Raw genomic sequence first — 27,809 nt, 5'->3', positions numbered from 1 at the left:
ACATTTCGGGCTAGCAGCGAGCTCTTATGAAAAATGGCTACAACGACATTTTTTCAGCTTAGATTACCAAGATTTCCCAATGCCAAGGACGGGAGGAGGGAATTTATAGGTCCTTAGAAAGAGGCCTCGGCAACATCCTTTTGAAATCACTCTTTTGGATTCGTTCGGAGCGGCTGTAAAGGACGATTTTTTGCATGGCTGGAATTCAAATCCTTGGATCCTTGGAAATCCTTTTACAAAGTACATTTCACAATTATCTATTTTTATACAATCGCATACGTTTGTGTGATATTGGGGGTCCACATAACCACATAAATCTTGATTATAAGCCTGGCTAGATGAATAACCTACGGCCCTTTGGGTTGCCCAATATATCCCTTCTGGTTTTCTATATGGAGTACAGCCTTATAGGCAGGTATGTTAAGTAATCTTATGATTTATGTATTTTGTTTTTGTTAAATACTTAGAGCTAACTTGTTTCCAGGCTGCCATTTGCAATACCCAATTTGTTCAGAAATGTGATTAGTTCGCTGTTTTTCCTCATGACAGCCATCACCTCCTGCTGATGCTGCTGCATCTCTCGTAGCGTGTTCCGCTCCTTCATCTTGAGCAGCTGTATATTGTTGTGCATGGTATTTGTGTCCCCATCCAGATTCTGTTCCGTCTTGATGTGATACAGCTCATCGCGTATGCCATTTAGCTTCCGCTCGCAATCCCTTACATCCTTCTCGAGGATCTGTGTCTTCAGGTACACCGTCTGCGCCAGCTTATACCAATCTGCCAGGCACTCGGCTATCTGGGCCACCGCTGGATTCACATTATCCAAGAGCAACGCCTTCAGCCGCTTGCCATTATGATCCACTTTGATCTTCTCCAGCGCATGGAACTGCTCGTCGTTGTACGTAAGCGTACGGGTGGCACGATCACGGAGTAAATGCTGCCAGGAGTCGCGCAGCCGCTCCACAAGATATTTAGCCTGGGCGCTGGCCCTCGTCCGGCAGGGACACTTCTTGCCATGCATCGACGAGGTCCATTGATCGCTATTTATAGAGAAATATCCCAGGACACACTCTTAATCTGCCAGATAAATGATATCTCCAACTCACTTGAGCTCGTCGTCTTGGACAAAATGCTTATGCATTTGTGAGATGACATCAGCGGCTCCATCAAAATCGTTCTTTACATTTTTCAATGTCTTCAGCAGGATTTTCAGCTCCTGATCTCCCTTTGTCTGCGTGAAGGATGTAATATTTTTATAAATGGATTCACAAACAGACAAAAACCAATCACTTCACCTTGGCCGTGCTCTGGACCACATCGGCATAATCAATCACAGTGGATAGGAGGTTGTCAAAGCTCTCGGTTTTTCTGCATTTAGATAAAAAGAATTGTTAGTAGAGTACTCACAGAAGATCAATGTTCCCAGTACTCACTTCCGTAGCAGGGTAATTGTGGTGATGAGCATCTCTACAAAATGCTCCACACCCTTCTTGATGAGTATATCCATTGAGGTGAAGATGTCCACCCGTCGCTTGCACTCGTGGCCCACGCTACAAGCTGCCTTGGCCAGGCTGGCATCATTCTCCACGGATACATTTGGGGGGAACACTGGGAACTTGGGCAAATCCAATTGCTGTGGCAGCTGGACATTGTTATCATCGTTGCTGTAGAGGAATATGGGCTGCTCTGTGGTTGTGGTGGGAAATGCTTTAGCTGGAACAGAATTATTTTATTGCAGATGGAACGCGACTCCCAGAAACGTTTTGTGCTTACCAATCGTGCGGGGGGTGACCTTCTTCTCCAAATGCTCGTTATTGAACAGCAGGATCTGCTTCTCCAGGGGCACCTCTGTTTGCAGGAAGATGCGTTCCCGGAAGTTGTCAATCTGCTCTTCAGGCTCCAGGAATACCTCCACGGAACTCGTTCGATTCGTATAGAAAACATGAATAACCCGCTTCCGCAGGATGAGTGTAACCTCTTGAAAGAACCTGTCAAAGGACCAAGTCTTTTCGCGATTCTCCTCCAGCAGGCCAGCCAGAAGGGGCGTCACCAGGGTTTTGAGACCCTGCGACAGATGGGCATGCGGCGGCAGGGTTGTGGACCACTCAATGGGTCCGTTCTCCGAGAGCTGTGTGCCGGAAATGACACCCGAGGCTTTCTTGGTGGTGATTTGATGCATTGTCTCGCGATTCTTGCGACCGCCAAAGGGACGGAAAGGCAGATTTCCAGTGGCCACATGGTAGAGGGTCACACCAATCGACCACAGATCCACGTTGGCGGTGAACGAGCGCTGGATGGACTTGCGCAGAACAGCACGCTCGTAGAGATCGGGATGTAGGTACTCCTCGGTGCCGTAAAGCGAGGCAAAGGGCTGATTATCCTCCAGTTCGCGGGCAGCACCAAAGTCCGTCAGTTTGTAGATGGTTTGGCCATCTTCCGAAATGAATTTCATAATGTTGCCGGGCTTGAGATCGCGATGAACCAATTTGTTGTCACGCAGATGCTTCATGCCCGCACAGAGATGCTCCAGGACCAGCAAAAACTCGTGCTCGGGCAGGCCGTAGCAGTTCTCCGGGTCGTCCAGAATGTTGAACAGACTGCCGCCGGTGCACAGCTCCATGACGATCACCTTGCCACGTCCCTCCTGATCCTCTTCGATGGCCAGCAGCTTGACAATGTTCTCGTGGTTCACCTTCTTGAGGGCCTCGAATTCTCGCATCTGGACATCCGCCGGCCGCATATGGCTGTACGGATTGAAGGTCTTCACGGCCACCGACTCGCCCGTAATTTTGTTCACACCCTGCGTGAGATGGCGGAAAAGAGGGTCAACAATAGGAAAGTCATTGGAAGCGACAGTGACAGTTTTTTACCTGGAAAACGGAGCCGGTGGCGCCTTTGCCCAGCACGCTGGTGGTGCACCACACATAGCTGACCGAGCCACGCAGAAACGACATGTTTGCAGCTAATTGTTTTTATAATTTTTCTTTGTTTTTCTGCATCGGAATTTTCTGTTATAGGGATGTTAAATAGTTGATATATCAATATATCGATATATAGGATTGATTGGTATCGGCACTGTTTTGCGAAGAGCAAAACTTATAGGCGTTTTGTTTGGAAAATTAAAGTTCATAGCCGTATATTCTATACGCTATCCACCTACTGGCCTATGAGCTGATTCTTTTGCCGACTCTTTTGGCCTATGTTATTCCCATCAACATTTTGTTGGCAACAGGCTGCAGAGTATTTTGTTAAAAAGGTATGCACATCAAAGCAAACTATCGATAGTCATCTATCAAAAAGCCAATCGATAGTTCCTTAATAAACATATTGCACACCGCTGATTTTTTTTGTTGTTTTACGTGCGCGTTAAAATTTTTGCAGCTTATTTATTATTATTTTTAGGGGTACGGAAAATTAGGAAAAATAATTTAATGCTTTTAAGTGATATTAAAAGAACGTCAACAAACGCGGCCTTCGTAGACGGAAGATACTTAGGTAATACAGGAATTTCGATTGGGGCCGTGAAAATCGTATGTGCGAAAACTGTTAAGAAAAATCGGAAAACAAGGAAAAGCCAGCTTATAAAATGCACATACGACTGCATTTAGTGCGCTTCATGTACATCAATTTAATACTAAGGTAAGAAAGCGGTAGACCAAAGAAAATAAAAGATCGTTCCTCTAATTCGAGTTCCTGTTTCCGATTGCAGCTGCTGTTTCTGGCTATACGACAATGTGGCTGCAGCAGATGTGGACACAAAGAGCGGTGGTGGGTTAGCAGATGCAGATGCAGCCACAGCTGCGGCAGCGGAACAAGCCAGCGCCCAGCACCGACATCAGCCCGAGGCGCCACCAAAGCCAGCCACAGTGACGCCGGAGCCCCCACCCGACAGAACACTGAAAAAGGTGGCTGCCACAACCGCCGACACACATCCAGCGGCGGCAGATAGGGAGCCTCTAGTGGAGTCCGATTATGGCAATCGGCCAAGAACTAGTGAAAAACCGAAAAAAGCAAAGGGGGTGGCGGCGGCGACCACCTCTGGCAGAGACACGTCAGTGCATGGTGGCAAAGTCTTGGAGGCGGCATCAGCGCCGCCGCATAGTGTAAATAGCCATAGTGAATATGTTAGTGCGGTTCCCGTTAGTGAATTGAATTTAGCTGCTAATGAAAGGCACGAGCTACCTGGTGAAGCGGCAGCCCAAGTGCCAAATAATCAATTAAATAATAATAATTATAATTATATTAATGCTGGAAATCCGCATAGTGTTAGTGAATCTGAACAGTTAGAGCCACCAAAGGAAAAGCAGCAGCAGCAACAGCAACAGCGGCTGAAGCAGACACAGAAACAGCAGGGGAGAGAGAGGTAAGTGCCTATTGATTTATGCATATTTAAGTGCAATCGACATTCGGTGTGCATATGTGTGTGTGCGTTTGCAATTGATAAGCTCTGACCCACTGACGTGTGCTCGCTCTGTGTGGGAAGGTATTCCACCACCTCCACCCCCTGTGGCGTAATCATGCTAGTTATCAATTTAAAAGTAATTTCCCAATTGACGTGACATATTTGCTTGAACTTGAACGTGAGAAATGCCCAAAGAGAGCCCGTGACGCGTCAGAGAGTGAGAGTTTGCGAGTGAGCGAAGCGGAAGGCTAGCAAAAGGATAGACTGAAAAGCAACAGAGTGACAGAGAGGCAGAGAGAGAGAGAGCTGCTTGAACTTGAACGGATGGAAGTGCAAGGAGGAGAACACAAAGAGAGAGAGAGACTACAAGTACTGTTTAAACGATGCAGCTGATGTTTGCCACCAAAGTGTAACAAGCGAAATTTGAGAATTTTGAAGATTTTGTAATTGATATCTGATTTGCCTGATGCTACAAGTTTGATGCAATCACAATTAAACCAAAAATTGCACCTAAAAATAAATACCGATACATAGAACATTCCAGAACCGGAATCGTACTTAATTTTGAGACACCCCCTGACACGTGTACTGCCAAGCAGGTGCTGCCCTGTTTAGCCAGTACTCAAGAGAACAAGCAAACAAGATTAACTGCATTTCTGAGCTATCTCTTTGCTATCTCTCTCACTCTCACTCTCCCGTGACGAAGCCAGCCCCCCACGCCGCATGAACGACTGGCGATTAAATCGCCATTCATTTCCGATGTAAGCGTGTGTACTACAAAACATACCATTGGCCTTCATCGACGAGCACTAGTAAGTACTACTATGCCAGCGCTTATCAGTTCTGAAAGCTATTTCGTTGCCATAGGGGCCGCTGGCGCTTATCGGCCTTTTTTGTTATTGTTGTCACGTCTCGGAGCTACGCGCACGATCATGCCCACATCCGAGTTCGTTCACATGCTGCAACTCGTCAAAAGTGGAAGATCAATTGGTTTGTGCCTTTCACTCACTCGCAAGGTCAATATTGGCATTGTTTTTGCCTTTGTTTTCTAAAAATATACACTGTCCAATATTATAATTATGGATACCCACGATTGTTGTTGCTCAGCGCTCATCGAGTTTCATTTTCGTTTCGAAAACACAAACACGAGTATTTGTTCACTCAGACCAGGCCAGGCCAGGCCTTTCGCCTTTCACAAAGTTCTACTCGTACGAGTATTTACAAATTTGCACGCGACGCACTCCAGTCTCACGGGGAAATGCTCGGGAAACTGTTGCTAATTGCGATCTGTTGTTGTTGTTAACCGCACAGCGTGGTATTACCCTGTAGATTATAGGGTATATTTTTGTATAGTATAACATCCGCATGCGTCTTTTGTTGTAAACATTTTCATTGATAGAGTTCCCCCCAGCCTGCCTGCCTGAGCTCTTGTTATTGATTAATTTCAGTGGATTGTTTGCTATGATTGTGGGGTTTATTTATGGACATGCTGACAGGTGCCAGGCGCCATCTAAGTGAGTTCTCGAATTTCTAGTGGGTATAGTACAGCATTTTAGGCCTGATCTTGACATTGAAAGGTGTTAAATGATCGCTGAAAAGTGTTGAGACAGAACCCCTTCCACATGCTCTAAATGGATACTTTTGAGCTCAGAATCCGCAATGCGATATGTCCTCTAGTCTAGTCTACTGGAAACCCTCAGCTATCTTATCTCTAGCTGAGGTTCTTGTTGCCCATAATGAGAACAGTTTTCGCTTAATTTTTCTGTCTAATGTGCCGCCTCATCTTTTGCTTTGTAAACATGGTCTTGACATTGGAAACGGGGGTGGATGATAGCTAAACATTGACTGTGTTTTTGGAGCCAGAAATTACTCTACACCCCCGAACGAGTACGAGCATGCACGATATTTTATGGGTAGCCCTAAGCAAATGAGGATTTAGCATTTAAAAGCCGACGTGTGGTAAAATATCCTAAATAATAATTCATGTGTGTCGTAACCGCGGGGCATACATATACATATGTATATATATGTATGACTTATATACCCTGTCTCTGGACATGATCTGACTGCTGCTGCAACGGCATCCAATAGCAATTCCATTCCATTGCATTCGCAGCTTAGTAGCTGCTGTGGCGGTGGCGGCGGCGGTGGGACACCCACGCGATGTCTTGTCACAATGCCTTTTGCCGGTAATTTGCTTTACAGTTTTTCAATTTATTTTCCCCCTTCCTTCGATCGCTTTTTTCTCTCTTTCTCTCTCTCTCTCCCTGTCTCTTGCTCTGCGTGGCTCCTCTCTGGGCTCCCTCTCTTTGTGTGGAACGGCAAATGCGCGTACTTTCTAAATGCCTCCTCCTCCGGTCCGGTCCGTCCGTCATTCAGTCAGTTAGCCGGCAGACTGTCTGCCTGGGCCTATCTATTGGTGGCCGGCCATTTCATTCATCCCAAAAACCGAACAACAAAAAAAAGGCATTAATGAAAGCTAACTTCAACGCGCCGATGATGGCTATACACTTGCACCAAGGGGTATTATGGATAGGATACTTTCCGCCATACGAGCCGGTCCCCAGAATCCGAAAAGAAAATACAAAGATAGGAAGTTCAAGTGCTCCGTTCATGCAGGAAACGCTAATCTTGGTTAAGAAAAGTACCTTTTCTCTGATATACAGAACCCCCGGAAAGGGTATCCATTAGAAATGAAATAAACCAAGTTTTAACGATTCAAAGGCTCTGTGGGTGCCCCCCATCGAATGGCAACGCTAGAAAAAACGCTAAACGCCAACGCCAGCAATCGTTTGGGGAGGGGGAGATCCTTTAAAGGCTTTCGAGAGCATCGCTCGATATCGGTTTTCGGTTGAGTTCGATTCGGTTTTTGGTTTGGTTTCGATGTTTGCTTATCGCACGGGAGTAAAAGTGTTAAATGGCAGCGAATCAGAGTTTTTGGATTCGATTCGATGTCATGTTTGTGTCTCCCGTCTGTCTGGGCTCCCCCTCCGAAAATGGCTTTATCAGTATGAAATTTACTTTCATTTTTTTGCATTTTCCTTTTCCCCCGAAACGATTTTCCCAGCCAGAAAAAAAAGCAGCCCCTCTCTTGACAGACTAGACATAAATAAATTTTCTTAACGCAGTAGACAGAATCAAAATCCATTTCGCGCGAGAGAGGAGCCTTCCAGACATACACACATACTATAGAGATACCCCCATACCATATGTGTGTGTGTGTTGTGGGTCTTGGCAGGTGATTGGGGACTAGCGAATCTTTCTTTTCGTACGGCTCACTCGTACTTTCACTTTCGATGTAAAGGACTCTCTAAAAAGATTTTACAGTTTAGGCTTTCAAATGCATCATGATCTTGTTTAGGTGTAAGTGTAATCAAACTTGGCAAAAAGCCATTATCATGTACGCCGATCCTCAATGGACATGCCCATAAAATGGCCACAGATCTCGCGGTGATCCAACCAATTGACGCTTATGCAAATCTCCTCCACAATCGCCAAGAAAAATGCTTGTTCGCCTGTCAATGATCGCTCAACGAGATCTGATGGAGTCACTCTCCAGTCTGCAGTCTCCAGTCCCCAGTCTCTCCTCCCATAATGATCTTATCCCCTCCCCTCCCCAAAACAGCGGATCGGTGGAGCGCAGGAGCAGTGCAGCGGAGCCTCACCTCAAATGTCCAGATACTTAATTGATTGTGAGCGTGCGCCCATTGACTTTCGTCAATCAATTTTGATCGCTGATTGTTGATCGCGTTGATCGTTGATGGTCTATCGTTGATCGGTCGATTACTGGATCTCGCGAATCTCGTCTAACTGCATTGATTAACCCCACACTGTTCGTACGCCTTCACTTCTGTCTTTTGTCTTCTGTCTTTTGTTTTGTTTTTAATTTTGTTTCAAGGCATTCGCATTCCTCTCGCATTTTTCTCATTTTTTTCCCCTGATTCATTTAGCAGCAGACACGAGTCGTAGGCGCCTCTCTAATGAAAATGAAAATGAAAATAAAAATAAAACTCTCTGGAATTGAGAGAGACAAAAAAAAAAAACAACAAAAAAGAAGCCGGTTATATTTTGTTGCTCTTTTTTGTTTTTGCATGGCTTTTTGCTGTTGCATTTTTGCCGGCATTTTTTCCTCTCATGTTTTGTTGTTTCCTTTTGTCTCCTTTGCATTTGTTATTTGTTAATGATTATCTGGCGAAAATGCCACGGAGATATAGAAAATGAGAAAGAGAGACGTAGACAGAGACAGAGACAGAGACATGGACGTGTAGACGTTTTGGCATCGTGCGGAGTGAAAAATGTTTTACCTCCGCGTAGGTGTTAGGAGGGAAGGGAGAGAGTGATGGGGGAAGGCAGCTGCTGCCGCTGCCTGCAGACTGTTTGAGTTATTATACATTTCTGTTTGTTTGTTTGTTGTTGTTTTTTTTTTGTTGTGTTTTTTTCTGCTGTTAAACAAATTAATATGAAACTTTTCAGTGGAAAAACTTTACTTCACTTGGGGGGTTTTTATTGCCTTTGGCTGGGCAGGCAACGGAATGGGTTTTCGGAGTGAAATTGGGGGCAAATATAATTGAAATGCAGTGAATACTTAAGTTAGCAGTTACCATTGATAGCGGTTAAGAATTTTTAATTAAATAAGTGCAATTAATTATGAAATCTAGGATTTCTATGAATCCTAAGGCAAAGATAAATCCACAAGGACTTATAGGCTGTTTTCAATGTAGAAATCTGTTTTGAAGTGCCATAGATAGTCCTTGCTCCCAACTGCTCCTACGATTTGTTCTTGGGACGCCCAAAAGTACAACAAACTACATGCAATGTGTGGATGAGTGTGTGATCGATCCACTTTTTTGTCAAAAATTAATTGAATTGCAATAATGGCACAAAACAAAACGAAAACCCATATCCGTATGTGCATGTGTATGTGTATGTGGGTGTGGGTGCTCGAAACAAGCGGTATTCTTACGGCACTCTCATTCATTCTTCATTCTCTCTCTCTCTCACTGAAACTCTCATTTGTGGAATCTTCGTTTACATTTCGGGGACGTCCAGCAGGGCTGCCCTTCCTCTTCTGCCTGCATTTTTAGGTGCGTGGAGCAGCAGTGAGTCGCTGTTTTGTTTTTGATCTCCATCTCTCTCTTTTTGTACCAGCTTTTTTTTTATCTTCTGCAATACTTACTGTCGTATTGCATCATCCTATTGCCTTCTCTCTCTCTCTCTCTCTCTCTCTCTCTCTCTCTCAGCAATTCCTTTCTGATCTTCCTTCTATTTCATTATCACAGACACCAGCACAACCGACCCACACTCGGCTGAGATGCCTCTCTTTTGCTCACAGGCCACGCTCTCAGCAAATACGAATTGAAAGAATAACGGCTTACACTACTGCGTTGTTTCCGTCTTTGCCTATTGAAGCTCTTTCTTGATTCTCTACTACAACGACTACCAATACGCTTTATTTTTACAAATCTCCGTCATATGTATCAAAATATTTCCTTCGTGAGTCTTCGTCTCCTGCAAGCATAGTAAACGAATTCATTCGAATTCGATTTCTTTTCGATATTGAAAATTTCGAATGCAATTCTGCAGAATACATGGATTGGTGACCCTTTAAAAATGTTGTCCCACTCTATGTTAATCAATAAATGAGAGATTGACAGGAGTTTTGGATGAGTTGCGGCTATGAATTGTGAATTAACGACTCAAGTATCAAGCATAGAAGATCATAGATCATATGGATAATAATGTCCATGGTTTCATTGCTTAAATACCACTCGAAATGTGGCACATGGTAACAGGATAGAATTGGATGAATCTGTGCGAAAGGAGACGCTGTACATCAGAAATCCCTAGTGGGGGACACTCTATAAAGAGGCTAAATGGCAGACATTTTTGGGTTTATTCAATCATTGAAAATTTTTTTTAATATTCATCGGAAATCTCTAGATCTACATACATAATTCGTATGCAGAAGATCGTTTAAACCTCTTCAGAATCCCAGGCCCAAGTGTGGATGTTGCTGGCTTAAAACATCTTTTTTGGGATAATCAGCCAACGACTGGAATCAGATATCACTACAATCTATTCAGATATCTTTAAGATACCACCATCAGATAAAGACTTGTATCTTTAATATCATTCGGTAGATAGCGGCCAAAGATACGTATCTTAATTATGCATCTGGCGGCTATCTCTAACACCTGCCTTTACACAAAGTTCAATTGCTTTACTTTGACCTAAACTCTGAACTGGAATCCGCCCAACAATCTCCCAGAGAGCTGTGCGATGTGCAACTGAAACTTTCTTCCCAAACGATACTCTCGAACGTAGCCCCTCTTTGTCCCGTGTAACAGCATCTCCACAGCCTCCACACTCCACCCACTGGGAAGGCTTTGGCAATGCCTCCGTCAACCACTTAACAACTCGTGTGTGTGCTCAATGGTGCTGCCTGCTGCTGCCTGATCCACACGAGTATTACTACGAGCCATGGCTCTCATTGTGCAAGCGCTTCGACTGGCTGCTTGGGGGCTTCGAAAACACTTTCGCATTACAAGTGTTTATCTTTCAATGGCGTTTGCTGTCTCGGGCAATAGCGCAGAGGCAACAAGTGCAACTGCAACAGAGCCACAGCTACAGCTACAGCCACAGCGGCAACATCCATGCAGCGGAGGTGGAGGGGCGAAGGCGGAGGCTGTAGCTGTGGCTGCGGCTGCGGCTGTGGCAGCCATCGATGGCAGTTGGCATCGTTCAATTCAATTGACACTTTTGGCCCGTTGTAACCTTTTTGCTGTTGCTGTTGCACGTTGCACACAAAAAGGAGTCGAAACAAATTGCCACAACATCATCAAAAGACAAATGGCGGCTCTGTTGCATGTGCCTCTCGTATCTCCCTTTCCCAAAGCCTCTTTCTCTCACTCTCTTCAGATTAGGAGGCAAATCCGATTTTTATGGACCCTATTTGCCCCACGAGCGGTGTTGCAATCTGTCTCCCATGCCGCAACAACCCACATGTTGTCGCTGGTGCCGCCGCTGCTGCTGTGATTTTACGATTAACAATTTCACTTTCCGTTGCACTTGCAATTATCCTCCCGTCGAAATATTTGCCTAAGTTTATGGACTTAATTTTCCCTGTTTTCATTCGCCAGCCATCGATCGGTATCTGCTAAACCATAAAGCATATTATACAGTCCTGGACTGTACCCGCCATAAACATTTTATTTATATAAAGATATTTCCTATTTCATTTTGATACCCTTTCCAAAAAGGCATTTCATGAAATATATTTTTTGATAGAAGAGAAGATTGATAGTTCTGCAGATAGATCTATGAATACAGATAGGATGGATTTGAGAATATGCTCCACGAAAGGTTGGATTTTTAAGGGTTCAATCACTATTTTTATGGCATACAGATGATCGATTGGGATCGAAAATCAAAACAGAGCTCCATGAGTTGTTGTTTCAATCGGTGATACGTTTTTTGGCTGTGCAAATGCCCCATAAGTAAAAGGACACATTCGTTACAAATAACAGGTACAGAGGAAGCAAGAAAGATGGATAAAAAGGTGGCAAAGGAAAGGAAAACTTAGGTTCCAAATCAAAGGCGAAGGAAAAACGTTGCCTCCTTTTAAAAATGTCTCATAAGCGAAAGGATACATTCGTTTAGAATGAGAGGAACAAGCGATTCGGTATTTTGTCTGCCTGTATCTGCATTTCCAAGAGTATCAATAGCTACGACTCCAGAAGCCACCGATTCCTTTATTGTATTTTTTCTGGGCCTGGCCCACGCCTTATGCTAATGGTCTGGGTCCTGGCTGAAGGCTGGCTAACAGATTTAGACATAAACCTGTCACAAGGCAAAAGTCCAGGCCAAACCCAGAGACAGACAGACAGACGGACGGACGGACGGACAGGCTTCCTGTGGCTGTTGCATTCATTGTGGGGGCTAAAGCCGTTTCCGACACCTTTTGCCACCCAAAATGCAGCTGTGCCCCCAAGCAAGGAACACTCACAAAAAACACATTCAACCCACAAAAAGCACAAGGCACACACACAAACAGACAGAAGAAAAAGATGCAAAAACCATAAGGAAAACGAGAGAAAAAAAACGTGGCTTTTCTTTCTTTACCGTTGTGGGTGGGAAATATGGTGGATTTGCATTTTCCCAATAAAAATATAAAATATATACATTCGTTTTTGCTTCTTTCTTTGGCTTTGAATCTTGGCTGGAAGTTTGTCTGAATGAAAACTGTAGGAATTTACCAGACCATTTTATAGGGGCTCGGTACACCGGGCAGCCATATATCATCTGTTATGGCTTAATATATGACACATCAAATGTGAGGTAATATAAACGGCAGACAATATCAAATGTGCGGGAATATACGAGTAGTATTCATATTTCGAGAAACTGAAAGGAACTGGTCTTACAGGCCACTGAAAAGAGGTTTTTCCATATCAATCGAGGGATGTTAAAATTTGTAAAATTAACTGTGGGTTAGAGAAGGATTATGGAAAGAGATCGCCCACGAAGAGCCTTGAAATTACTCGAAAATCATGAATTTAAAGTCGTTTTTTTCGTTTGCCAAAAGAGGTGTATGCTAAAGCTAATAATTGACATTTTTTCCCATTTATTTGGCTAATTTTTCGAAGAATAGAATTAATTAAAACTTAATTTCTTTTGAATTTAATTTTAACTGCTAATATTCTTTAAGAATCTATGCAAACTCTACCCCTGATCGTATCCATATAAAATAATGGATATAAAATAAGGGATACCTAGAACAAGTATCAATTTTCTAGGCAGAAAGATCCCTGGGAAGCAAATTGTTCTTAAAAAATATAAACTGTTACGGTCCCAAATCTACTGAAAACCAAATCTTTTTCAGAAGTTCCAGACCCAGATCGGGGAAAATGCATGGCTGTACAACAAATAATTGAAATTTTTAGTTAGAAAATGTTTTTAAAATATTTTTGAGCACCTAACAATCGATTAACAATTTGTTCTAATATTTAAATTAATTATATAACAACTAGTTAAATGAAATACGACTTTAGAACACATCTTGACAATGGGCTTTTATTTGTTAAGTGTATTATTCTATGGCTAATGAATAGTCACTGAATTTGCATCAAAAATATAGTAATCTATAGTTCGAAATTCCATAAAACATTTCTAAAGTCTCAACCAATTACAAACTTATTCCCCGACATCTGTCAAGCGTTAGAAATTAAAAACTTCCTTACCAATTAATTGATTGATCATCAGCGCACTGAAAACTCAAACAGACTTGAATTTCACTGCAGAAAACTGTTTCCCCCCTGAGAGGGTAGGAGGTTCTTTGATGGACGCTCCACTTGGGGCACTTTTGGGAGCAGCATTTGCATGGCTTAAGCGCTTCCAGAGCTGTTGGCTTTCCTTTCTGGTCATCAATTTGGGTTTATTTTGCAGACAGCAGCAGCAGCAGCAGAGCCATGGCGTTAGTTTTTCACACATGCACAAAAACACGATTCCAGAGGCAGAGAGGCGGAGAGACATGCCACAGAGAGCGGTGCGACAAGTTTGCCGGTAAAATGCAGTCGGACGCTGCAGTCGGTTCGGCAAGTGCATGCCGATGCCGATGCCGATGACGATGTCGATGTCTCTCGATTGTTGAGGTAATGCTCTCTCTCTCTGTCTGTCTCTCTTTGTCCACAGAGCTGGTTTTGCTCTCTTTTGTATCTGTATCTACGTCTCAGATGGCAAATATATCTGCACACACACTCGTGGGAGCCGCAATTACCTAGAGTTCGAGTCTGTAATACGTTCGTTTCAGTTCTCATTTCGATTTCCAGTGGTGCGATCGTGCGCTTCGCCTCGCTCCCTGGTTGGTGGTGGCCTCCTCCTAACGGCGTGTGTGTGTGACCAAGGAGCCGCCTCCTTATCGATAGACCCAATAGCAAAAAGGAACAGCCGTATCCTTGTGGCATCAAATCAATAAGCGCGAGTGTTTTTGAGTGTCTCTCATGTGTGCCTGCAGTGCACTAAAACTTTGTTTTTGCTAAATTGTAATGTAAGGTCCTTGAAGGGAAAAGCAACCAACTATGCCACAACAACGACAGCTGTGACCTCTGAAGGATATGTACTTTTTTCGGGGCTTAAGGCACTACCCATCGAACTATATTTCCTCGAGTCGATTGAACAAATACGAATGATAGCTCTTAATTGCAATTATTTCCCCGTCCATGGAACGGAATGGATGTTTATCATTAGCAAATATTGATTGTGGTTTTAGCGAAGTTCAGTTAATATTTGAGGGAGAACTGGCCAACCGGATGCCACCTCCACCTCCACTTCCAGCCACAGCAAAATGTGTATCTTTATATCCCATAGTTTGTCCATCAATTAAAAGCAAAAAGCAGCCGAATTGCTCACGGTTGTCGCTCCACTTTAATCACTATTTGTATCCACTTAAAGTTGTGCAAATTTTTCCCCGAAAGAAAAGTCAACAAATTGGGAGTAAATACGAGATTGGTTTTTATTTTCTGTGATTTAATAGGGGATCTTTGCGAGATTTTTGCCTTAGAACTGATGATGTTTCTGTGATTGAATGATGGAAATTTTTAGGAATTTTCCTGTCTTGCATTCTTTGCAGTTCTAAATACCTCATAGAATATATCTTTATATATGAAATTATGATTTTGTGGTGATGTTTTATGGGCTTGAGACATTTCAATGTTAAAACGAGAATAACATAACAACAAAGACATTAAAAAATCATTGTGCTTTAAATACTTGGCTGCAATCCAGATAAAACATCTATCTGAAAGTAGAGACACAGAAAACTGCATTCAGAATTCACAATACTTAATGTTTTTTTCTTTTTGGGAACTATTTTTACTTTTGTTGAACTTCAACTTATTTTTTGTGATTTTTGACGGAGAGATACGATTAATTAGACATAATTTAACTAAATTTATTACGATGCCTAAATGCTTTACTAAATATATTTCCTTATGTCTGAAGCTTAGAGCAATTAATGTTAATAAATATTTTATTTAATCTTAAAAATTCCATCAGAAAAAGTTTCAGTTTATTCGCAATATACAAACAAAAATTTGATAAATTTTATTCCCTTATTCTTTAACTCTTTCTGTTTTAAATTGAATATTCGTTACATTATATATGGAATATTTTTATTTAAAAATACATATATGTGATAATTTATCATATATATTGTATGTGTGTAGATCCCCGTGAAAAATGATTATTTAAATGAAAATATAGCCAGTTCCGACCTTTTCCCATAATCATTTTGCTACGATTTATATTGTTTTAAGTCAAATTTCCAGGAAATTGCAGTCAGCATGACGACTAATGTATGGATCAATTATATACATATTTATAAATATTTTGTCCGATTATCTTAGTGATTGATTCGTGAAATTATGGAGAATACGCTCCAGGATTAAGGAAAAAAAAGGATTCTAAAAGTAGCTCGCACTCATGGAAAGGCGAAGAAAATTACAAACAGCCACAACTTTTTTCATAAAAGGCAAAAGTTATGCTCTAGTATTTTTTCTATTTTTTCTGGAATATGTTTGTAGCGGTATTTTTAAATAATTCGGTCAAGTTTGCTTACGAAGAATATCCTTCATCTTTATTTTTTTTTTTACCTATATTTATTTGAAATTTTTCTAAAATAGAGAAAAATATTTTCTAGAAATCTTACAGATACTTAATTTGAGTTGAGGCTTTCAGATTTTTAATGCTGCTTACGTCTAGTAAGATTTCCTCAATCGAAGCTTTGTATGTGGAGCGGTTTGCCCCCGCAAAATATTTTCACTTTTTACACACACACACACACCGGAACGAACACACACACTGTGCGACGACAAAAAATAAAAATATGTAAACCAATTTTCACATCGTTGTTGAAATATTTTGCATTTATTAATTTATTCAAAATGCAAGCAAAAGAAAAGCCAGAAATTCCTGACAAACTTGTAGGCAAAATTCAAGTGCCGGAACGGAACGGAACGGCCAGAGCTTCAGCTTCAGCTTCAGCTCCAGGTTAACCCAATATGCCTTACATGGTAGTTAGATACATTGAAAAATGGTACACGGCTGCTGCTGCTGCTGCTGCTTACTGCCTTACTGCCCAGGCAGACAGTTTGCATTTCAATACCCTGATCGAATGGGGGTACTATGCATTTGATGAGATGTGTGTTAGGCGGAAAGAAAAGATTCTCTGATTATGAAACAAACTTCTTCCTAGAGCAACTACTACATGAAACTTCTGCCATGCAGAATCTACTAGTAAATGAACTTCTTCATCGGGAAATGAGACGATACTGTGCCTAGACCTATTCGTTTTTCTGTCCATCGGTTTTTGTGGAATGTATTTTCTTCGATCTTGATTTTACTCTTAAAATCTACATACCCCTATCCAGATAAAAGCTCCGATATGGTCTGCTCTTTTTTGAAGAAAGATAACGTATCTCCATCTGTCGTATAGCAATCATGGGAAGAAGTTGTCTGTTGAATGTTCGGTTCTTATCAGAGACTTGTATCTTTTAACTTTTAGATCTTTGTCTAGCATTTTCATGGTATTTTTCAAGTTGTTTTTATTTGTATTTTCCTAAAATTTTTGTAATGACATTTTTATAGAATTTTTGTTGTATATGTTTAGTATTTTTCGGTATTTATTTTAGTATTTTCCTTATTAATTCGAGTTCTTGTAGACTTTTCTAGTATTTTCCGGTATTTTAAAGATAGCTTATTGGTTTTTGATATGACACCATACTTTGATAGTATTCTTGTGCTTTTTCTAGTACTTTTCTGGCTTGTTGAAGTATTCGTTTAGCTATTTCTAGTTTTTTAAATATTTGAATATTCCCCTCCGAGTGGAAAGAGTATCTAAACATTGCCTTAATGATTATTTTGAAGCTATCTTTCATTCATTTTTGTTGTTTTGAGACTTGAGGTTGGCAGACAAGTCATAAATACATGCATAGACTACAGATACATACATATATAGATACAATATAGAGTCCCAGCTGCTGGGTAGTTTCCTTCTTCGGGTGCAGTGCAATGCCGCGGATGGGGATGTGGATGTGGATGGGGGATTTTTTGTCTGTGGTGTGGTGTGGGCGTTCGGTGACATGAATTGCGATGCAGGCCAATAATTATTATAGAATACTTTTGTATAACAGCCAAATTTACATATGTACATATGTGTGCGTTTGGGCTCCCTCCATTGGAGGAGACTTCTTGTGAATGGGGCAGTATCTCTGGCTAGAGCCTAGAGTCTAGAGAGCTTTCAACGGATTGGACACATTTAACATGTTTGGCTGCAGTCACAGTGCTAGGTGCTGGCTAACACCCATTTGATACACTTTTTACTGCACCTTAGAGAATGGAGAAAGAGGAACTAAACACCCGACCCACCGACGTGTCGCGCTCTTGCAATTTGCAGATGTAAATTTTCGTTTAATTAGCTCTCTAGAGACCCTTTTTCACGGAAAACACACATCAGAAAAACTTCAAAAAACTGGAGCTGGAGCTGAAGCTGAAACTGAAGCAGAGCCGAGTAAAAGCTACTTGTGCTGCTCCTTGGTTTATTATGCAATAAAACTGAATACAAATATGCGCTAATTGTTGCATGTCGTCCCTCGAAACCCATTTTTCTTGTCTCTACACAATTTCCATTCCCCTCCCCCCCAGTTTGCCGACATTTTGAAGCCACTTTTGAACCACTTTGCCTGGCCGGCGCGCAGTGGTGTTGACGTTATGAGAGATTTGTGAGGTGCAAGTGGAGGTCCAAGACCACTCAAAAGTTGAATCAGTTTTTTTGTATTTGTTGTCATCTCAAGTTGCATGCCGCAGAAAAGGTGTTGCTGGGGCCATAGTTGTTGCTGCTGGGCCATATATAATACTACATAGTCGTCTATATATATATATAGTTTGGTGGAATGGAATGCACACATCTCCTCCACGCATAACTCACAAAATATAGAGCAGGTTTTGAACGAATTGATTGCACTCTTTGCTGGAGGATGAGTTCACGTAGTTGAGCATTGATTGGGATTGGGAGATTACATGTTTATCGGATAATTCAAGGGTAACTGAAGTCATCTACGTGATTTAGGGCTTTACTAGGACTCATACACAAAGAAAACACTTTACACATTATTTTAGAGTCTGAAAAACTTGGGAAAATGTAATTATAATACCGCTGGACATAATACCACTCCTTATAGAGACGTATCCAAATAGAGACTAGAGTCGAGTATCAAAGCGCCGCATCAGGCACACGCCTGTGTGTGCATTCGCTTGAGTAGGGGAGAGTGGGGAAGGATAGGAGCAGTTGGGATCAGGAATGTGTCCACCCAAAATATGGTTTACACATACATATATCTATGTATTTTTATGAATTTTCAAAGTAAAAATGTGAGGAAAATACCATTTTTCTGTAAATATTGCCTATTATTGCCTTTCTTACTGCATGGAAGAGAGTTGTGGCTCGGTGGCTCTTTAAAAATATGAGCAAATTTTCATTTAACTGCTAAGCCGCATTGTGAGAGGGCGACAGTGGGAGCCCACGTGAGGCGCAAAGCCAAGGCTGAGTTTAGATTGAATCAATTTTACTGACCCTTTATTGACCTCTCAGGAGTATGTACTCTTCGTATATTTCATTCCTCAAAATGTATTTATTGTTCATAATTTTTTTGTATACAAATAAAATAAATTTTTTATTTTGTTTTTTTTTTTTGTATTTTTTTTCCATTTTGAAAGCGCACTGCAGTGAAATTTATTTTCTGCTCAATGCATTTTTTATATTTTTTATTAGATACTAGTTTTGTTGTTGTTGCCTAGCGGCAGTTGTAGATTTGTTTGCCCAGCACTTTTTATGATGGCTCGAGTTGCGTGTGTTTTATCAGCCCGTTAAATTGTCGTTAATTGATAGATCGCTTAATATTTCTTAAGTGCTTTGCGATAAACGAAACGATTCATGACCTGTTCAACAGATGAACGGGCAGTACAATTTAATCATATTTTTGTGGGTAAAGTAGTCACATCTCAGAGTTTACAAAGTTCAAATTTACGTATACGTAATGTCCACAAACCACTTACCAGCCAAAGTCAAAAGGGGGATCGGCTCACTCTTGAAATGTCAAGACGTTGAGATGATTTTTTAGAAAACTATTTTGAAAAACTTAAAATTTGAATGCATTTTACGTGTCGAAATTTTGTGGCATCCACAATTTTAAAGTTACAAGAAAACCAAATCATATAAAATGGCCAAATCTTCCAGATTACCGAATCTGGTTTAGATCGGATCATTATTATAGCCAGAAGGAGCGAGTAGCGCTATCTCTCTCTCACAAATTCTGGCTAAATATCGGGTATAAATGTAGAGCCTCGACTAGACCTGCCGCTCGTTAGAGCTAGAGCATTTCCTACCCAAAAAAGTCGATATAGCCATTCCCATGAATCTTTCAATGTATCTCTCTCTTTCTCTGTTTTGGCACAGTTTCTTCTTGTAAGTAAAAGTATATAAAACGTATAATCCCACTGCTCCTTTAGATGTTTTTCTCTACTGATCTAAAACCCCGAACCCATGCCCCCAAATTAATACGTTTTGTAAGACAATATTTGTACGACAAGATCTACATCTGTTCGGGATTTCCTTGTAAAAAGCACCAAATCGTGTACCGGTGTGTGTGCGTTCGTTTATGGGAAATTTATACAGCGAATCAACGTCATTGGCATTGACAGCGCGCAGGGAAACAATCGTTTGAAAAACAACATGGAATATTTACAAATATAAGCTAAATTTAAGCACAATCGGATCACAATATGATGGTTGGACCTCAAAGGGTGGCAGAACCTCTTGTTCTCTTGTTCTTTCTTCTGTTTCTGAACTAGATTTAAACAGACTGTGCAAATATCCGTAGTATGTATCTCCAATCCAATATTAACACTTGTGACGGAAATGGGAAATTCCCCAAGAGAGTACAGACGCTATTTGAGGAAGAGAGATCTCCCTCTCTGCGACTTTGTGTCTCTCTGTTCATAAAAAAGCAGGAAATCCAAATGCTCAGGCGTTTTTATTGGCAACAATAAAGCGCAGCCATGACATAATGTATGCCAGTATTTGTGCCCATAATGGAAGCTGTGGAATATGCATCTGTAAGATACATTCTTCGTGCCCCCACGAAGTCACAATTAATTGTAGGAGAATGCTCTCTGGTCGGAAGACGGTCGGTCACTGACCAGTTTCAGTTTTAACAGAGAAAAAAAAATGCATTAAAAATTAATTACAATCTTGACACAATTTTATTTCGCCAGCAAATCAGCAAATGTTTTATTTATAATCTCGAAACGCCCCCAATTAGCACGCACTTTTTCATTGCACTTGACACAGATCAGATCGGTAGATGCATCAGAGATCTATAATGTATATCCTTATATGCACTTATTTCTGTCTGTTTAATTAGTTTGATGGCTTTCACATTGCGGCCTGTCAAATCTACCGACTGTCACATGAAATTTTGCCACCAAAATACTTTTACAAAGTTAAGAAATATAATTTTCTTTATTCAAAATGTTTTTGTTTTGAAATATGGGCGGGAATTCCGTTTCTGTAATCAGATTTGAGAGCACTTTGAACTGTGTGTGTTTTACCCCAGAGATTTCCCTTCAAGAACACCAACTCGTGAATACATTTATTCATTTGCGATTGTTATCACGAATGTGTGTTTCTCGTTGAATATGGAACGCCATTCCTGGGCCGTGTCAGTGCTCCGCGAGAGTGCCCGCTCTCTGCCGTTCAGAGTTCTGTGGAACGTCACTCACAGCTGTTTCAACTGCTGAACCGAAGCTCTCTGGCATTTATTTATGTAGTTTTTATGGCAAATACTTGGTACTGGGAGTTACGACTGTGGGATGCCTTCTACCGAAACCCGAATACTGTGTATTTCGTTGCTAGATTCCGGGGACCGACTCCGCTGTCCTATGCATTGAGGAACAGACGATGTCGAGGCACAGGCAAAGGCTAGCCCGAAAGAGAATTGAATGACTTAGTACCCTAGTATTTAGTACTCAAGCAAATCGAAATACTACTCCAAATAACACCGAATTGTAACGCAAAAGAAAAATACTCACTTATAGAGGCACGTGAAACCCCAAGAATAAAATGCGAAAGGAATCATTTCTGCATCATAAGCAGAGCATCCCCTAGACCTATTGTTCTGGCCAAGTACTGGGTAATCCATTGTCATTTAGAGGCTTTTTGTTTGACACCTCAGACACTGCCTCCAGACTACGCCAGTAGGGTTTTAACCGGGGGGTAAGTTGCTGCCGCCTACAATCCACCCAAAAGGTTCCGACGTGGCCACGTATATCTTTCTTATGGTCACAGCTGTTGTTGCTCTCGATGTACTCGACGTACTGATCTATAATAATCTCTGTATAAATATTGTATAACACGAAGCCCCCCACACAAATCGAATGTAACAAAATGCTGCTACAATTCGCTGTGAAGTTCATTTGTTGTGAGTTGAAAAAGCTGAAAACGAACTTAACCATGTTTTTAATATTCTTCTGGATTATATGGTTCTCGAAAATAATAGCCATATCAACGGTGTTCATGAGGTGGGATATATCCTTATATATTGTATATGTATTATATCTACTATATTCCATTAATAACTAATTGTTTTATTGTTTTTTTCTATAGCTTTCCAGAGATCATAACGGAGCTGCCAACTGTCACAGTTACGGAGCTGCCTCTGGATCGTATCAAGAATCGTCTGGAGTCTGTTATTCTCGAGGAGATACAGTCGCCGACGAGCAACAAGAGCGAGGAGCAACAACATCAGCAGGAGCAGGAGGAGCAACCGTTGCTGCCACTGTTTGAAGCTGCCAAGGAAGTGCCTCAGAAGGGTAAGGCCATAGATCTTGGTAATGTACACGTATGTATGTACAGTGCGTTTCAGAGGTTTATTTGGTAGTGAAAATGAAGCTCAAAAGAGCGGAAGGCCACACAAATCTGTTTGTAACTTCTTTAAGGAGCGAAGATCTTAGACTTTCATCATCGATTTTACGATATTTATCGATATATGCAGATCTACTATGTATAGTGCGTTTCAAGAGTGTATAACTGAAGAAAATTAAGCTCCAAAGAGAGGGAAATTCCAGAGAAATACCTAAGGAGTATAAATCTTTAATAGCATCTTTATTGCATCCTAGATTTTGATCGATTTCAGCGATATTTATCTTTTTGTGTTCTAAATCTATTTCTCTTCGATTTCTCGATATTTACCGATTTTATAGATATTTATTTATCTGTTCCAACCTTCCAAGACTATCTTGGGATCTTTCTGTATCTGAAATTCCTTTGCTTTTGATTGTCCTTAAACAACCTAATAGATTTTTGTTTCCCTTTAGATGAACAAATGCCGAAAATCAATGATCCCGGGGGAGGCGTCGACCTGGATGGATTGCTTGCTTCAGCCGAGGCTGTAGGCGCCCCAGGAGACGGTGGCACTGGTAATGTGACCAGCGATGAGCAGCAGACTGGCGGAGCAGGAGAAGGAGCGGGAGAGGGAGAGGGAACTGCAAACGACACCGAGGCCAAGGCGAATCTCACAAAAGCCAATGAAGAGGTGCCCATGCCGGTGTTCTCCGAGTGGGCGCAGAAACAGATGGAGGCCGAGGCCAGTCGCGAGCAGGCCATGGAGCTGGAACAGCAGGTGGCCAATAACTCGGCCCAGCGGAGGAACAACACCGGATCGGCGAGTGGGAAGCCATCGACGCTGAAGCTGCGCTCCAAGAACTACGCCTCGCCCGACTGTGGGGCCAAGATCATTGCCTCGAACGGAGACGCCACCAACACGGGGGCCGTGCTGACCCAATCGAGCGACGAGTACATGCTGAGCAAGTGCGGCAGTCGCATCTGGTTCGTGGTGGAGCTGTGCGAGGCCATCCAGGCCCAAAAGGTGGATCTGGCCAACTTCGAGCTGTTCAGCTCGTCGCCCAAGAACTTTACGGTGGCCGTTTCAAAGCGGTTTCCCACCCGCGACTGGAGCAATGTGGGTCGCTTTGCGGCCGAGGACAAGCGCACGGTGCAGACGTTCGAGCTGCATCCGCATTTGTTTGGGAAGTTCGTGCGCGTGGACATCCATTCGCACTACTCCAAGGAGCATTTCTGCCCGCTTTCCCTGTTCCGGGTGTTCGGCACCTCCGAGTTTGAGGCCTTCGAGACGGAGATTCGGCCCAGCGACGAGCTGGACGACTTTGACGATGACTTTGGTGGCGGCGGCCAGGAGCAGGGCAGCAGCCACAAGGCCACAGCCGGCGGCGGTGGTGGTGGCATCTTTCAAAGCGCCTCCGATGCGGTCATCCAGATGGTCAAGAAAGCCGGCGAGGTGCTGCTGAAACCCACAAAGGCCTTGAAATGGTCACCAGAGTCGTTGCTCTGCAGAACACCCGCCCTCGGGGCATTCAGCTGCTCCAGCTGCAACAGTACGCTGGTCGAGAGGATCAACAGTCTGCTCTCGTGCCAGTTCCAGCAGCTGCAGGGCCTCCTCAATCACAGCCAGCTGAGGTCCGATCTTCTGCAGAGCCGCGTGTGCCTGGAGGAGTACGGCATCAGTCTGAGGGGCAACCCATCTGCCAGCGGGCTGGCCAAGCGTCAGAGCTACTTTCTGAGTGTGCTGCCGGCAGAGCATGTGGGTGCCATGTGCAAGCTGCTGCAAGCAGAGCAGAACATCACAGTGGAGCAGCAGCAGATGGAGGCCCCGCAACTGAAGCCGCCCCCAGAACAAGAGCAGGAGAATGCCACAGCGGCGGGAGAGGCCAGCAGCCAGCAGGAGGTGATTCGGGAAGAACTACAAGAATCCCCGCCAAGCGGGGAAATCGTGACGCCCGAGGCTGTGGCCAGCCAAGAGATGCCTTCAATCCGTGAGAAACCAGATCCTTCAACGACCACAACAGCCTCCACAACGAACTCCACTCCCGCAGATGTGAATATCTTCAATGTGTCCGACGAACTGGAGGATCTGGAAGTGCCTGTGGCGGCCCCACAGCCAACTGTCGCCGCTCCTGTCGTACCCACTTTGGTGGAGTCGCCCAGCGACTGGGAGACCTCTACCCTGGCACCCAGTTCCAGCGAAATGCCGCTGGCCAATGCAGAGCTGGCCATCGAGGACGGCAGTCCCGCCAACTGGGAAAGCTTGGACAATCTGCTGACCACCACAGTGGCCTCCATAACCGCAGGAGGCAGTGCAGCCGTCGCCACTGCAGCAGCCATTGCGGGGAATGTAAATGGCAACAATTTGGGCGGAGCTGGTGCTGGTGCTGGAGTTGGAGTTGGAGTTGGAGCTGGAGCAGGAGCAGGAGGCATCGGATCCAATGTGAATCTGCAACAGAAACTAACAAATGGCGCGCAGTCGGAGAGCGTCTTCATACGCCTCTCCAATCGCATCAAGGTGAGTGCAAAGAACTCCACAGCGAGCTCCATTCTGCAGCCAGGCCCTGTGGCATGTGCGTCACCAGTTGGCGTGGCACCTGCAAACAAACGACGAAACAAACAACCCACCCCACCCACCCACGCAGACAGGCCATGGAAGACCATGGAAGGCCCTTGCTTTAGAAGGAAAACAAAAAGCGAAATGATACCCTTTAAAGGGGTACGACATTTATTACAGAATTCGGTGAAATCGATAGAAGGGAGAAGGCCTTGGGGAAGGTTATTTTCAAGAACTGCATTCGAAGGGTCGGGCCATTATTTAGTCATGTCTTTGCCTACAGAAATGTAAGCCGGAAAGGTGTGGGTATGTCTAGAGGGAATGGCAAAATCAATAAGATTCGATTCCAATAATCGCGCTTCATTCCTTGAACAAGTCACAGTCGCTCTCTCTCTCTATCTATGGCTGTTCTCTGGCCTAAAAAGATCACGTCTTTGCCCAAACGAGTCCTAGACGGATATTTCATTTCTTTCCTCTCATTTCTGTGAGATTTAAAAACAAAATACATTTCTTGTGCATGACGAGGTAGATTAATGACTCGACTCGAGATTGGAACCGAGTCACATTCCTCTTGAGCTGCACAAGCGCAAGGCTTTAAAGGAGAATGCCCGAGCATCCAAAAGCAAAATACATGTCATGTGCATGACGATTAAAGACTGCGAACTCGAGTCTCGAGTCAACACTAAGGGTTCTCTTGTTTTAATGCAAATTCAAGAAGCTTCCACACCGCTGCCTTAGAACAAAATAGGGCCCACCTTCCAGAAGTTTTTTCCCCCGATAAAAAAGAGTATCCCCTATTTCGTTTCCTGTTGACCCAATCAGTTCCTGACTTGTTTATGGGCCCACTTGCGTGTTGGCTGCTCATTACAAGTGGCAGCAGAGTCACTTCCCGTTCAGGGGCTCCGCCCCAGGGCTTATACAGCATTTTAGCAGAAAGTTGAGGCCACCGCTGCCTTGCCGACGGACGTCATCCAAATCCAAAGCCGCGATAAAAACCTTTCCTTCTTTTGTTCTGTCTTCCATAGGCGCTCGAAAGGAACATGTCGTTGTCCGGGCAGTATCTGGAGGAGCTGTCGCGCCGCTACAAGAAGCAGGTGGAGGAGCTGCAGCAGACGCTTACGCAACAGACGCTGACGGTGCGCTCGCTGGAGGACCAGAGCAGGCGGTACATCGAGCAGGAGCAGCTCTACCAGCAGCAGAGCGCCGAGCTGGCCGGCGAGGTACGTGCCCTGAGCTATCAGGTGCAGGCCTGCATTCTGGTCATCATCATTGTGGGCACGTGCATCTTCCTGATGCTCGTCCTGGGCACTGTCTACTACCGCAAGCTGCGCCGCCAGACGCAGCAGCTCAAGGAGGAGCAGCCGTCCAGCCATGCTAAGGTGCCCAAGCCGAAGCTGGATCGCCGCAAATCCTACGAACAGATGCTCAACCAGTCCACGCCCAAGCAGCGGAGACCCAGCGAGGAGGCGATGCTCATACTGAAGGACTGTGGCGATAGTCAGCTGGTGGGGGGCTGCCAGGATCTGTCCAGCAGGCAGCGAAAGATATCCGTGTGCTATGGCAGCAACAACAACATTGCGGCCAATATGATCACTGGGAACCCCAATCTACGAGCTTCGCTGCACCGCCGAAAGGGAGCGAAACATTCGTGGCACAACAGCCTGGACGCGGCGGCGATGACATCCTGTGCCGCCGAGCAGCTGGACACGTTCTTCGATGCAGGTAAGCTCAAAGAATCCCACTCCAATCCAAGGCAGAATAATCCTAATCGATAGAACCTCTTGCAGATACCCTGAAAAGCCAGAAGCAGCAGCCATCGTCGTCGGCGGGAAGCAAGGCCGGCAGAAAGAAGTCCCTGCAGCAGCAGTTGGCCCTCAAGCGACAGGAGTCAGCGCCGGCCAGCATGATGCGGAATGAGCTGGCCGAGGAGGAGCCGACATCGCAGAGCGATTTCGATGAGAGTCTGATGCTGGACGACGATGATTTGGCCAACTTTATACCCACCAGCGATCTGGCCTACAACGAGTTTATGCCAGAGGGTCCCTCCGGATATCTCGTACTGGACGCGGTTGATGGAGCACAGAAGCCGCTGGAGCAGCTCCAGAAGCAGGCAACAAAGAAGTCGTCGCGACGCCTCTCGTCGCCGGGCTTCTTCAAGTCGCCGTTCAGCAAAAGCAAGAACAAGGGTGGGAACTACAATGGTTTTGGCGGGATCAAGAACAGCCATTCGGTGCACGAGTCCACCTCCTGGGAATGGTATCGCCTGAAGCGCAACGAGAAGCAGCAACAGCAGCCGAATCACCATTCAAAGCAGACCAAGAGCCTGCCCAACTCCAGTCTGGACAGTTCCTCCCTGTCGGAGGTGAATTTCTCACTCAATTCGAACTCCAACTCGACACAAAACTCATTTCGCATACTCGGCGAGGCCATACGCTCCTCGGGGGAGAGCATCATTACCCCCAATGGCAATGGCAATGGCAGCAGCTGCAGTGCCAGCGGCAGTGGCAGCAACAGCGGCGGCAGCACCACCTCCACCGCGAAGAAGAAGCAGCGCGCCTTCAATAATATCTTTCGCAAAGTCTTTTGATTTATTTTTGATTTTTATAAGTCCCAGTGAGTTTTTTATTGCCACTAGACCCTGCCCCCTTTTCAATTGTGTTCACCAAGAAGTTCCCACGAAGAGAGCCAGAAAATGGTTAAAGTAATTGTTTGTAAAAAATAAATATTTGTATGGCCCTAATTTCATTTAAGAAGAGTTCCTTTTTTGTGTTGCAGACTAAACTGCAAGTGACTGTAATGAAACAACAACAAATTTAAGTATAGTACTTATTATATTTTGTAATCCTTTCAGGCATCCAACGATGTGCGGGTGCGTGTGCCTTTGCTGCTAGAAACCGAAA

At 43.7% G+C, this 27,809-nt stretch overlaps 2 protein-coding genes across 9 annotated transcripts; one reads left to right on the top strand and one right to left on the bottom strand.

The window, feature by feature from the left end:
• Positions 1–33: 33 nt before the first annotated feature.
• On the top strand, positions 34–27,809 carry LOC108162886. Of its 8 annotated transcripts, XM_017297844.2 has the most exons (7): positions 3,342–3,639; positions 3,710–4,363; positions 22,119–22,324; positions 22,829–24,343; positions 24,404–24,870; positions 25,935–26,631; positions 26,685–27,809. In XM_017297844.2, exons 1-7 carry the CDS (start codon positions 3,587–3,589, stop codon positions 27,494–27,496), a joined length of 4,404 nt encoding a protein of 1,467 aa, XP_017153333.1. In that variant the 5' UTR covers positions 3,342–3,586; the 3' UTR covers positions 27,497–27,809. The 8 variants fall into 8 exon arrangements, with proteins under 8 accessions (XP_033249122.1, XP_017153333.1, XP_017153332.1 ...); XM_017297843.2 differs by having other exon boundaries at positions 22,829–24,870; XM_033393229.1 differs by having other exon boundaries at positions 3,343–3,639; positions 22,829–24,870; positions 26,697–27,809.
• Positions 419–3,121, bottom strand: LOC108163389 (serine/threonine-protein kinase TBK1). Its single transcript, XM_017298645.2, has 6 exons — positions 2,871–3,121; positions 1,774–2,800; positions 1,434–1,713; positions 1,296–1,368; positions 1,107–1,231; positions 419–1,040 (listed from the first exon to the last, which is right to left on the bottom strand). Exons 1-6 carry the CDS (start codon positions 2,952–2,954, stop codon positions 470–472), a joined length of 2,160 nt encoding a protein of 719 aa, XP_017154134.1. The 5' UTR covers positions 2,955–3,121; the 3' UTR covers positions 419–469.

Source organism: Drosophila miranda, chromosome 4 (genome assembly GCF_003369915.1).
Source record: "Drosophila miranda strain MSH22 chromosome 4, D.miranda_PacBio2.1, whole genome shotgun sequence".
NCBI classification, from domain to species: Eukaryota; Metazoa; Arthropoda; class Insecta; order Diptera; family Drosophilidae; genus Drosophila; species Drosophila miranda.
Note: the sequence above shows the minus strand (reverse complement) of the source record. Positions and strands in the feature narration are given on the sequence as shown.